The sequence below is a fragment of the Lepidochelys kempii genome, chromosome 6 (assembly GCF_965140285.1).
Source record: "Lepidochelys kempii isolate rLepKem1 chromosome 6, rLepKem1.hap1, whole genome shotgun sequence".
Classification (NCBI taxonomy): domain Eukaryota; kingdom Metazoa; phylum Chordata; order Testudines; family Cheloniidae; genus Lepidochelys; species Lepidochelys kempii.
The window spans coordinates 60511632-60525250 of record NC_136385.1 but is presented as its reverse complement, the minus strand read 5'-3'; the positions used below and the strand labels follow the sequence as shown (position 1 = coordinate 60525250).

Genomic DNA, 13619 nt, shown 5'->3' with positions numbered 1-13619 from the left:
GCTTCACCGGAGCGCAGTGTCACCTAGAGACACTCCGAAACTGGCACATACCCCTGTGGAGCCCAGAGAGGAGCAGAGACCTGGGAAGACTGCACAGCCCTCACTGCTCTCAGCCAGGGCTCCCCCTCTGACTGACATACCATTCTGGCTCAGTCTCTCCTCATTGAGCTAGCTGCCCAGTCAAGTTACCAAGACATGCAAATTCACACGCAGTGAGATTTGATTGGTCTGAAAAGCTGCACACGGCTGCCAAAGAGTTACGAAGAGTTGCACTGCTCTAGGCTCTGACGTGGGGTGGGGCTGTGGTGTGCAGCATGCCCAGGGCAGGGCTTCACCCTGTGTGTGTGTGGAGGTGAATGCCCAGTGGTAGGTAGGTCCATGCTATCTCAGTGACTCTCCTTCTCTCAGCCCCAGCCCCAGCCCCAGTCCCAGCCCCAGCCCCAGCCTCAGCTCCTGCTTGTCTCTTTTTGATGAAAAGTAATTTCTCATCCCTGGTCATCTGGGGACTTGCCGTGTGTCTCCCTTGTGTCCAGACCCCAGAGCAGAAAGTGCCTCCCTGGCCATCTCTCCTTCTCCTGCTGGTTGCAGTCGCTCCTTGCTGCCCTGGTCCTACTCCCCTCATTGATGCCACTCACCCCAGTGAGTGCCATTCTCACTCCCCATCATCACCTCTCAGTTGGTACCCAGGGCAGCCCTGCTGCAACAGCACGGGAATCAGCCTGAGTTTGTCTCCCACCTGCGAAGGCTCTTTCCAATCCCAGGAGCTCCCACCCTTGCCTTCTTCCTCCCTCAACCCCATTGGCTTCACTGGCCTTCCAGCCAAAGGGGGTGAACAGAGCTCATCAGCATGTGTCTGAGAGTGCTTGCTGGAGAGTGACATGAGGTGCTCCCACGCCCACTCCTGGTCCAAATGCAGAATGGAGGATCATGCAAACACAAGCTAGAAAAGCCCATCCCCATCCTCAGGGACCAGAACAGGACCCTCCAGTCTAGTTGCCAGAACTTTGTCCAGCCTTAAGTATCACTTGTGACATTTCCCCCTTGTTCTTCCCTTGCTTGGGGTTTACACCTTACAGATGCTCTGCACAGTGATCAAGCCCAGCTCCACCCACCCCACCCACGTAGTCGTGACTTGTCACATAGCCAAGCTCCCAACACGCAGCTCTTCTCTCTCTGTGAATGAGTCAGCTCCACCAGCCCCCAAATACATTTTGTTCCTCTTCTCTGGATTCCCTCCAGTTGATCATCAGCTTTTCCCAAGCTACATTCTCTGGGTGGAATTAACACCCAAAAGTTGCAGACATTCTCTGTCCCTGACAAAGTCAGTGCATTCTTTGTTTGCCAGCCGGGCTGAGAGCCGACTGTGTGTTGTGCAGTGTGTTTCCTGCTTGCATTGATGTGTGATTGTTTTATGGTTTATTGCTCCCTACAGTATTGCAGCACAATGGAAGAAAGGGACATTTTTCTGGTACAGAGGTCCCCAGGGCTCAACATGGTATCCCAGGTGAGGTTTTGCCAGAGGATGACTAACCCCTTCCTGCTCTGGGACTGAGGCCTTTGAGTACCCAGCTCAAGAATTTCACCGGTGTTTTGTGGCCATATCGTTGCAAACTACTATCCCGTTTTCTGCCCCACACCTCAGGTCATTTTTCTCCAGCTGCATTTCCCCAGGCTGAGTCTCACCTTGCTGTTTGCGGCCTGCATCTCTCATTTGCTTCTCAGGTGCTTTTCTGTCTTCACTGGAGTTCATGGCTCCTCCCAGGTTGATATAATCTATGCTGTTCACCCATCATCTTTCAGATCAGTCAGGAAGAGTCCAGTATTACTTGACTCGGGGTTTACTCAACTTCATGCATTACCCTTTGCTTATGTGGTATTTGAGACTGTGCCTTTAAGGGCGGAACTTCCCCAAGAAGAGAGTCCAGAGATGGGGCGCTGGGAAGCGCCTGTTGCTATGCACAGTCAGCCAGCTAGAACCGGACCCAGAGAAAAGCAGCTCTCTGCAAGCATCATAAGCACTTAGTGATCACTGAACCCCACATGGGAGCAGGAGTAGCAAGGACCTAAGAAATACCCTGAGTGGAAGAATGGGGACTCTGAACTGCTCCAGAATTAACTCTCTGGATACACAGAAAACAACAGGAGAAGGTTTACACCCTGCCCCTCCCCACTCTGTATCTGCAAGCAATGGGTGCCAGCAAAAAGGGAGCTAGTCAGAAGGTTGCCTTATATTCCTAATAGCTGGTTCTGAAGCATGTGAAGCATAGTCAGTGAACTATGAAAGCGCATTACAGAGATTTGAGCAGTACTGCGCACTCCATGCCAAAATGAAACGCAAGAGAGAGGTTTTCAAGCAGAGCAAAGTGGAACCACTGGGGAGTTTGTGACTGCTCCAAGGCTGCAGAGCCAGTCTTGCAAGTTTGGGGTGCAGAGTCCCTGATAAGGGACCAGATAGGGATTGGAATCTGGGAAAGATATAAAACAGCGAGAGACTACTGGAAGCCCCAGAATTCACCCTGGACAAAAATCAGAATTTGCCAAGCAAGGGAAGTCACCCCGTCCAGAATGAAGCTTATGAAGGCTGGGCAGTGCTTGGACTGTGGAGACATGATAACTGATCCCAAATGCTACAAGAAAAGAGGCGTGAGGCAGTGGGGCCTGGAGAGCTCAAAAGCAGCACACGGAACCCACACAAACTGAGACAATGCCTGGCCTGCAGGCTGTAACAAGCTGCACTTCGCCTCACTGCCACACCCCCATTCTCATTCAGGCAGCTTTATTGTCCATCCAAACAAACCAGTTTCTCAGCTCACCTCTTACATTTTAAGGTTTCACTTTCTCCAGCTTCCCGGCCCTCTCACCCAGTCTCTCGCCCCTCCCTCCAACTCTTTTTAGCCTCACCTTAACTGATCCAACTGGGAGGGGAAGCCTCTGTTGCACGGGGAGCTGGACTTACTTTAGTTAGAGTGTCAGCCACCCTGAGATATACCTCCCCCCTTTTCAGGAAAATCTGCCTCTTTCACAGGCACTTATTTTCTGAGCTGCAAGAGGGCGGGAAACAGGGGGGTTGGATGAGGCAGTGGTCCTGTGGGGGTAGTCAGGAATGAGAGGGGGGTGGTGGATGGGGGCAGTCAGGGGTAGGAGGTCCAGGGGTGGTCAGGGGACAGGGATCAGAGAGTGGTGGATGCGGCAGGAGTCCCGGGGGGCAGTCGTGGGACAGGGGACAGGAGAGGTTGGATGGGGCAGGAGTACCAGGGGAACCGCCAGGGGGCGAGAAGCAGGGGGGTTGGATAGGAGGCGGGGGCCGGGCCACCCTTGGCTTGTTGGGGAGACACAGCGTCCCCTAACTGGCCCTCCATACAATTTTGGAAACCCGATGTGGCCCTCAGGCCAAAAAGTTTGCCCACCCCTGCTTTAATTGCTGAGCTTCCCAGAGAGTCTTGTTATGCACAGTCAGCTGGAACCAGACACAGAATAAAGCAGATGTCTTGAAAGCATCTTAAGCTCTAAGTGATCACTGAGCACCCAGGCTTATGCTCCTTCAGTTGGTTTTCAATATATAGGAGAGAGTCATGCACAAGCCAAGTAGAGTTAATATGTTGCTAAGAAACTAACTCTCACTGACACCAGCTCAATTACACCTTCCCTTTATCCCCTCCACTTGGGATTTTATCAAAGGCAGTGACTGAATTTATCGGGCGTGGATTGTGTTGTGTTCCATGGCATACAACAGAGAAGTTAGATAAAAACATAAATACTTTTGCTGGACGGTTGCATTGTAACACTACTTTCTCTCTTTGAATTCAGAATAACATATACGAACCCCGAAACAGAGAGTGAGAAAACAGGCTGCTCCGTAAGGCAGCAAGGAGCAACTCATCCCCCCACCATTGCTCAGTGCTCCCTAGCCAGGAAATGATAGCTTGTCATTTTGAACCAGTTCCCAATACACCACATTTTGTTCCTCGTAAACTTCACCATGATGATAGCTCCCGGCTCCATCACCAGCCAGAAAGACTCACCATATGGTAGCACATTCCCTGCTACAGGCTGTTAGAGCAGCATTTTCACCCAGGGCAGGGGGTGGCAGAGCTACCACCCTTTGCCCCAGCTTTCAAAGTTGCCCATTGTGGGGTGACCTGTTTTTCCTTTGGGAGGAATGGTATGGTTGTAGTCTGTAAGGTCATGAGCCATTCGTTCCTGCAACAGCTGTGAGAGAGGCAGCTAGAGCTCATATCATGCCGGCCCAAAGTGAATTTGAGAGGCTCCAGATCCCTGTCCTTGAAGGGTCTGGCTCAGATTCAGCGCTGTGCTCAGCTTCTGGAATTTTCCTGACATTTCCAAAACAAGCTGGGGCTAGTCCCATCAGACTGCCCAAGTGAGCCCCAGCCATGCCTTTCGTCCCCCCCGCCCCCGACGGTTACGTTAGCACCAATGCCCCTGCTTGCTACAGGAGTGCTTGTAAGGAGAGAGGGATGGACCGAGGTATGGTAGTTAAGAGACGAAGTAAGTAACATGCAGCACTGTGTCTGAGTTTTATAAGCCCAATATAACTTCCTCATGTGTGTCTTTGCAAATGGCTTCTGGGGTGCAACTCTCAACACTGGCCACAGGAAAAGGAGCAGGAGTCCTAGAGCTGAGGGCGTTTATTGCTCCTTTTCCTGGCCTTTCCCAGAGGAGGCACTTTAAGAAACAGGGCAGGAACACTGGTGGAGGGGGAGGGGGCTGGCCTCAGTTACTCCAAGCCCAGCCTATCTCAGCAGATGTTTAAGAAGCAAGAACTGGTTGTGTGACTGCTCACAGCTGCTGCAGCCCTAACCTCTTGCAGCAGGAGGTGCTGTAGGCATTTCCAGTTTAGCTATATACTAACTCCTGGAGCTAGTTCATTAGTGATGTTTGTGCTGTGACATTTCCTCTAACACCTGTGCTTGACACCCTGGGCTAATTAGACGAGTCATCTGCAATGATTCTGGAGTTGTGGGGGGCGGGGGTGATTTCCATTCTCCCTGGGAGAACTGAGTCAGCATTAGCTGGGGGTGGCTGCCTGTGACATATTTCTCTTACTGGTGATGACTGTATTGAGACTGTGGCTACAAGCAGTGGGCTTGGGGGAGGCCTGTGTTTGCAAGGTCTCCTGAGTTACCTGGCGCACCAGCTCCCAGAACTTGGAGTACCAGCTGCAGGATATTGTTCCAGGAGCTGCAGCTAATAAATATCCTGGCACGGGAGAGAAGAGCAGGATGATAAACATCTCTCTCTCTCTCTTTCTTTCCTGTCCATTGCTACTGTCATCCTGTTTTTGTGCAGGAAGGCCTCACTGTCTCTGCATTTTGTGGTTCTTTTTCAGGCAAGCCACTGGGAGCTTTGCCTGCATTTGGAGCCCACGGCTAGCCCCTGTGCACCAGAAGGGAAAAGATGGGAGGATGGAGAAGGGGCAAGTGATATAATACCCAGGGCAAAGACTGAGTAAGAAGAGATGGGGGAGTCCAGGGGCCTCTGCAGGGTCTGTGCCAGCCACAGCTCTCTCCTGCCCATCTCCTCAGCTGAAGTAGGACAAGTCAGGGTGTGGGGCTGGAGTTTTCAGGGAATCTGCTGCATACAGTAGCTGATTCTGCTACTGAGGGGAGCAACCCTATCTTGGTCTTCAGTTGGGACCAACTCTGATGTGTGGTGTGGCACCCCAACTGCGTGGTCTCTGGGGTAGCGAGCAGCTGCTGCTGAGGCAATGGATGGACTCTGAGGTGGGGCTGGAATGGAATCCTGGGGAGCTCATCTCACCTCTCTCTTCTCCCAATTGAGTAAGGGCATTTTCTAATTCAAGGGTGGGTCTCTGCAGGTTGGCAGCTGCTGTATCTCTGTGGGGCAGGGACAAGAGGGAATGGGCGGGGACAGCTCATCGTTGCAGTACAGAGCCCATCTGGGCATTTCCTGCCACTTGGCTACGCGTTTGGGACAGAACAGGTTAGCTAAGGGAGCCAAGTCCTTGGGTCTTTGCATTTGGAGTCACTTCCTATTATCACTGAACCCTACGGCGAGACTCAGCCAGACAGCGAAGCAGGGGGATGTCATGCTGAGGGGAGGAACTCCAGCGCTGCTTACCTGCAAACTTTGTCTTGGCCAGTTGGTTGGAAGAATAACATGGGCTTTTAACAGGTGCCTGAAGAGTTAGGCTTGAGATGGGTCTTTGGGGCTCAACTCCAGGGAATGGGGGCCTGCAAGGTGACCTTCACTATTGATTAACACTAAGAAACACAGGAGAGCTTGTATGGGACTTTTAAGAATTGTAAGTGCTATCTGGTTACTGCACTTTTCATGTCTGGAACGTTCCTGGTGGTGGCAGAGTTCCTGGTCAGCTGGAGCTGGTAGGTCTGAGCAATAAAGTGAGACTGGAGGTGGCTTGTAAACAAGGGACTCACTGCGATCCATGAAGGGACTTCGGCATTGCAACGCTGAGCATCACGGGCCATAGGAAATCACAGGAACAACACTGTGATCCACAATGCCTGGGCTAGGCGCCTAGGTTCCCTACGCAAGAACTGGGGAGAGCTGGGTGCCTTGTGATGGGATCCACAAAAGCCAGCATGCTAGGCTGGGAGCCACCTCAGCTAGCCAATGGGAGATGCTGGTTAGAGGGGTATGCCCCTTCCAGAGGTAGGTGCCTGGGGCTGGGCTGCAAGGAGATGCCTATCTTGGTTTAGTGATCCACAAAGGGGAGCCAGCCTACGGCTGAGGCACCTAAGGTGTGTCTGGCAGGAGTGAGTTAGGTGCCTGCCTCACATCCCACAAAACAGCTGGAGGGAGACGTGATGACCGGCTTGTAACCCAGTGCCTACCACCCACACCTGGGATGTAAGAGACCCAGGTTCAGTCCCCCCACTACACCCACACGCACTTCTTGAGTGGGAGAAAGGATGGAGACAGGGGTCTCCCACCTCTCAGGAGAGTGCTCTAACCACTGAGTTCTGGGGTCACCAGACGTGGGGTGAGGGGCCTCCCTCAATCGCTCCTGTTCCACTGTGGCAAAATAATGAAAGAGTGACGGGAGCAGGGGGACTGGCCCCTGGGTCTTTGTGCTCCCAGGTGGGGGCCTTGACCACTGGACTAAGGAGTCATCCTCCCTCTCTGGCCCAGTTACTACTGAAGTATTTGTTTGCAGTGATGCAGGAGCCAGTGTCAGAGATCAGGTGACCACATTTCCCAAAGGGAAAATGCGACACCGAACCGGGCTGGCCCAAGGCCCCCTCACCCCAGGGCTGGCCCCAGCAGCTCATCCAAGGTGCCCCCCCGCCAGGCTGTCACTGATCACTCGAACCCTGCCGATATAGTAGTGGCACAAACTGCAACTTGCACGTTTCCCACCAGTAGCAGTTGCTTCCACGTAAGGATGGGCAGCGCACTGAGCTTACTCAGTCCATGCGAGCATGCTCAGTACAACCTACATAGGAAATTCTGCCAGGGAGCAGTTTGTGCCACTACGCAGCCCCCCACGCACTGGAACCCTTCCTCCTCCCCCCCCCTCCAGCCTAGCCTTCCCAAGGCAAGGGGCTGGCATCTCCACTCCCCCCTAAATGTTCCTTGCACGCACCCACTTTTTTGACAAAAGTGAACATTTGTCCCATTCGCTCTTGCCAACTTGATCAGTTTGACAAGAGCAAACGGGACAAATCCCACTTTTGCCAAAAAAAAAAAAAGTGAGGACAACTGGGACAGGGCTTAAAAAAGGAACTGTCCTGGTCAAAATGAATAGTCTCCCTACTCAGAGAGAGCATGAGAGTGAATCTGCAGTGCAGTCTTAGGGTACCCACCTGGGAGGCAGGAGACACGGGGCCCAGGCCCCCTGCTCTGATAATGCTTTAATTATTTACCATAGAACAGTTTCAACAGAAGAGCCTGAGGAAGCCGCACATCAGACTATTCCATAGCTCAGTGGTTACAACACCGCCCTGTTCAAATCCTTTCTCCCCCTCTGGCAGAGCAGGGAGAATTGAACAGGGGGCTCCCATATCCCAGGTGTGCGCTCCAACCACAGGGCTAAAAGTTACAAGGTGGACAGCAGTGGCTCCACCTCCGCTCAGATTTTGAATTGGACCTGCTCTGGTAGGCAGCCTCTGAGCACACCTACCGGATTGGGCCCCCACAAGGATATATGTTGCCGAACACCTGTCTGTCCCTGGTTCATGGTTCACGCTGGGGCTTAGGCAGGAGTGATGCATCTAAGCGCCTAGAGGGAGGCAGGTGTACGTACATGTCCCAAAACATAGGCACCGAGGGAACTTTGATTCTGAAAACTTACACACTGAGTTTAGGTGCCCAAGTTCCAGCTTTGTAGACCTAGGACCTTCTCCCTGTGCTAACTCTCTTGCTAGTTAATTTTCTTCTTGTTCTGATCCAGTCAGTCATTGCAGTTAAAGTGAGAGCTGTGATTGTCTGGGAGTTATAGCAATGATCAAAGGATCCTAAAATGAATATTTTTCACAGCTCTACAATTTAGCCTGTGGACTTTGATAGCAAGAGTTTCAAGAAGATGAAGGGAAATTGGCTGCTGTCAGCAAGGAGGTCTGGTCTTCTCAGCATACATCAGTTTTAAAGGGCTGGAGCCTTCAGAAGTTCAGAAAGTTTCCTTTTAAGAGCACCATTCTTGAGTCACTTGCCCTGAATGTGTGCCCCATGCTACAGAGGAAGGCGAAAAACCTCCAGGGCCTCTTCCAATCTGCCCTGGAGGAAAATTGCTTCCCGACCCCAAATATGGCGATCAGCTAAACCCTGAGCATATGGGCAAGATTCATCAGCCAGATACTACAGAAAATTCTTTCCTGGGTAACTCAGATCCCACCCCATCTAATATCCCATCACAGGCCATTGGGCCTATTTACCATCAATATTTAATTACCAAAACCATGTTATCCCATCATACCATCTCCTCCATAAACTTATTGAGTTTAATCTTAAAGCCAGATAGATCTTTTGCCCCCACTGTTTCCCTTGGAAGGCTATTCCAAAACTTCATTCCTCTGATAGTTAGAAACCTTCGTCTAATTTCTAGTCTAAATTTCCTGGTGGCCAGTTTATATCCATTTGTTCTTGTGTCCACATTGGTACAGAGCTTAAATAATTCCTCTCCCTCTCCAGTATTTATCCCTCTGATATATTTATAGTGAGCAATCATATCTCCCCTCAACCTTCTTTTAGTTAGGCTAAACGAGCCAAGCTCCTTGAGTCTCCTTTCATAAGACAAGTTTTCCATTCCTCGGATCATCCTTGTAGCCCTTCTCTGTACCTGTTCCAGTTTGAATTCATCCTTCTTAAACATGGGAGACCAGAACTGCACACAGTATTCCAGGTGAGGTCTCACCAGTGCCTTGTATAACGGTACTAAAACCTCCTTATCTCTACTGGAAATACCTCTCCTGATGCATCCCAAGACTGCATTAGCTTTTTTCACGGCCATATTACATTGGCAACTCATAGTCATCCTATGATCAACCAATACTTCAAGGTCCTTTTCCTCCTCCACTACTTCTAATTGATGCGTCCCCAGCTTATAACTAAAATTCTTGTTATTATTCCCTAAATGCATGACCTTACACTTCTCACTATTAAATTTCATCCTATTACTATTACTCCAGTTTACAAGGTCATCCAGATCCTCCTGTAGGATATCCCTGTCCTTCTCTAAATTGGCAATACCTCCCAGCTTTGTATCATCTGCAAACTTTATTAGCACACTCCCACTTTTTGTGCTGAGGTCAGGAATAAAAAGATTAAACAAGATTGGTCCCAAAACCGATCCTTGAGGAACTCCACTGGTAACCTCCTTCCAGCCTGACAGTTCACCTGTCAGTAGGACCTGTTGTAGTCTCCCCTTTAACCAATTCCTTATTCACCTTTCAATTTTCCTATTGATCCCCATCTTATCCAATTTAACTAATAATTCCCCATGTGGCACAGTATCAAACGCCTTACTAAAATCTAGGTAAGTTAGATCCACTGCGTTTCCTTTGTCTAAAAAATCTGTTACTTTCTCAAAGAAGGAGATCAGGTTGGTTTGGCACGATCTACCTTTTGTAAAACCATGTTGTATTTTGTCCCATTTACCATTGACTTCAATGTCCTTAACTACCTTCTCCTTCAAAATTTTTTCCAGGACCTTGCATACTACAGATGTCAAACTAACAGGCCTATAATTACCCGGATCACTTTTTTCCCCTTTCTTAAAAATAGGAACTATGTTAGCAATTCTCCAATCATATGGTACAACCCCTGAGTTCACGCTCAGATGCCACCTCTGATGGCTGGGTCCCACTGCTTAGGGAATTCAGTGCATGTAGGGCGAGTGGGAGCACTAGACGTTAGGGACAATGCTGCATGTACAAGTTAGCAAGATAACAACTGAAAAAAAGGCCCAAACAAAGTGCTGATGCTGCATCTTTTTTTTAATTTTGCTTCTCTAAAGCGAAAGCAGAGCAAGTGACAGGAGGAAAAAAGTGATTTTAAAAAAACAAAACAAAGGAAAAGGCAGCTGCTGGGCTATATGGGGAAAAAAAAGAGTCCCCACAAGGGAGGAAATTCATAGAGGCCAAGCCCGCACTAACTCTTAATAAAATACAATACTGAAAATAAGATCAGAGTGTCTCCAAAATACAATATCTTAAGGGATCGGCAATAATACAAAATAAGGTTCATTATGTACAAACAATTTCTGCTCTTGGTCTCTGTACAACGGTGTGAATGGGAGGCCCGTGTGGGCGGTGCATAGTGGAATTGTTGGGTAAGGAGATGTGGGGGAAGAGGGTATACTCAGACCTGACAGTGGTTCTGTACTTTGGAGTGGGGCACAAGGAAGGGAGGTATGGTGGTATCTGGTGAGTGGGTCCTGGGTGGACCTTGACTGGAGCAGAGTTGTTCTGAAGGATCTTCCTCTTCCCATGCCCATGGCAGAGTGCACGTGGAATCATGGCTGGGGTTTGCTGTGTCCTGGTCTGTCCCAACTGGCTCCAAGAGACAAACAAAACAAAACGGAGAAGAGAGGGAAGTGAGGGTAGCCCTCTTGCGCCACCCTGCTCCTTGCCTTGAAGCGCACAAGTCAGTGAGAGCCTTCCCATCCCTCCTCCTCTGGGAGTCACCTCCTATTTGCAGTCTCAGGGCGGGGGAAGAGAGAAGGGCAGCAGCAAGGTGTTGAGAGGGGACTTCTTTTTATTATTATTATTTTGGGGGAGGTTGAGAAAAATGAGCCAAAGAAGTGTCTGGAGGAGAGTGAGAACTGGCATGGACATGGTAACTCCGATTTACAAAAGTAGGGCAACCCAGACCAGGTCTGGTCTCAGGGACAGCTCCAGGCACTGGGCCTGGAACAATTATTTTAACAAGGGGTAGCTGGGGGAAGAGGAGCAAGGAAAGATGCAACTCTTCCAGCAGGGCTTTTATGGGTAGGGAGAAGGGACCAAAACTAGCATCTGAGAGCTACAGGGAGATTTTTCTGGGGGGGAACCTCGCTGGGTTTGAATGAGGCCTCTGACACAGAGCTAGAGATGAGACAGTTTCAACATCAGATTCAGCAAGTCTGGAGTTAAAGGGGTGAAGAGCTTGGTAACTTTGGTGCCAGCATCTAGAGAGCAGAGACCCACAGCTCTCTTTGGTGACCCTCATTTATTCCATTTATTGTGGATATTGGGACCCACTATCACACAACAGAGAACTTCATTCCATAAGAAAGGGTCTGTGGGGAGTGGGCAGGGAGGACTGCACTCTGTCTTAGGGAGCTCTGGTTTCCCAGGAGCTGCGGACTGAATTTTAAGTCTATTTATCAGAGTCTTCCCCATGAAATCGGTGCGCCAATCTCTGCAGATGATCAGAACGGAAGTTACGTGGGCAATCCATCAAGAGACAACTAGATCAAGGTAGGTCTTCTCTCAGCTGAGGCAGAAGCATATTAACCATGGAGTGAGGGGAGGAAATTATCTCACTCCCAAATTCTCTAGGAGACTAACCCCAAAGTTACCATGCCCATAGCCTTTCAGATAGGCAATAAACTCAGTTCTCTTTCCTTCAGGTGCATCTGACATGAGCAAGGGGTACAGAATTGGGCACTGCCCCCTGAATCTGGAGGCTTTGGGGAATGAGTCGGATACCTCTGGGGTCAAATACAGATCTCCTCCTCCAACCCAGCAACAGGGTGAACAATGCTCACACGGGGAGGAGAGAAGGGCTTGGCCAGACACAATCCCTGGTTCTGGCAGTCACTGTGAATCCCATCCAGCGATCAGCACTAACATGGGCTGTGCGGAAGTGACAGGCTGAACTCAAGACCAGCATGGGAGTGTCTGAATGCAGTGTCCTCTCCCACCAAGTCCCCTCAATCACTCAGCGGGGAGGGGAGTCTGCATCCAGAGGGACGAGGCCTTGAGGTCTGGCAACTGCTACAAAGATTCAGCTGCGTCACTGGAGCGTGCCTCCCTGCGGGAAAGAAAAGACAGCAATCAGATTTGCTGCGTTTACCAACTAGTCCCAGCCATGGGCACTGTTCCAACCCTAACCAAAGGAGGGCAGCCTTTTCTTTCCCACCCACTGGTCCCACTTCTTTCCACAATCCCAGGAGAGTTAATTTCAGTTTTGGGAGCAGAGAACTCCTCTGGGATCCCTTTTATCCTCTCCCTTTATTCCCCACCCACTCACTGATCTGCATCTAGCTGATCCACCCTTCTGCCCAGCAGGGTGAGGAGTGAGAGGAAACTTCAGTCCCATCTCTGTGCCCCCTTCTGTGATGGCCTCACTGCTCAGACTGTCTACAATGGGAACAGAGGGCCAAATAGGAGGGGGAGTCTTTTGCTGTGGGTACTGGTTTGTACTGATCAGGATGGAGTCTCCCAGCCCATTGCTCCTTGGCACTGACCATCCTGCAAATGTTGGAACCCTTTAGCCATCCAGCCCGCTTATGTCTACTGGTTACTATGCCAGAGCAACTCCACATTCTAGACCCACTTGTGGTCCCCACTCTTCTGATCCATGGAGCCTCGCATGGTTCTGTGCTCCCTGCAGGGAGCAGCCCCCTGCAGCCACAGTGCCTGGATTAGTGCACTCCCAGGAGACAGAAACAGGAAAGGAGCTCGTCTATCCTGCCAGCTCCGAGCCTTGTGTCAAACAGCTCCCCTACTGGGAAGACAGGGCTACTCTGATGCTCTCCCTCTCTCAGACTCTGCTGTTTTGGAGTTTGGAGACAAAGTCCCTGGAGTAGGTGGGGCAGGGAGAGGAGTTTCCAGCCTGCTTACCTCTTCTGGAACTGGTCTTTGAGGTGGGTCAGAGTTGGGTCAGTTTGGTTCTGGTCCGGGCCCCGCAGCTGGGATTTGCTCAGGTACTTGGCTGTCTCATGGGCCCTGGCCAGGTGGCCCTGTATGTGCTCCTGAGGTCTCCTCTCCTCAGACTGCCCTTTGTTAGTCTCCTGGCCCACAGGATGCTCCACAGGGAGGAAGGAGCTGTAGCCCTCCTCTAAGGAGCCAGCGCCCTCGTCATAGAACAGGAGGCTCCGGGACTGAACTGTAAATGGAGAGAGCACCATTAAATGCTGAGAACAGGAGCAGAACCCAGGGGCACAAGCCGTCCAACACACAGTCACCCCAGCACAT

At 50.7% G+C, this 13619-nt stretch overlaps 1 protein-coding gene across 2 annotated transcripts in view; it reads right to left on the bottom strand.

The window, feature by feature from the left end:
- Nucleotides 1-10415: 10415 nt before the first annotated feature.
- Nucleotides 10416-13619, bottom strand: part of CREB3L1 (cAMP responsive element binding protein 3 like 1) — a 67603-nt gene continuing 64399 nt past the window's right edge. Inside the window, exons 11-13 of one of the 2 annotated variants that reach the window (XR_012159411.1) lie at nt 13266-13530; nt 12188-12453; nt 10416-10988 (exon numbers count right to left, since the gene is read on the bottom strand). Coding sequence is in view for 1 of the 2 variants with exons in the window: in XM_073348193.1 (XP_073204294.1) it covers nt 12417-12453; nt 13266-13530 (302 nt within the window). In the remaining variant the exon portion in view is untranslated. Of the gene's footprint in view, nt 12454-13265; nt 13531-13619 lie in introns of both variants that reach the window. The other variant, XM_073348193.1, reaches the window with a different exon arrangement.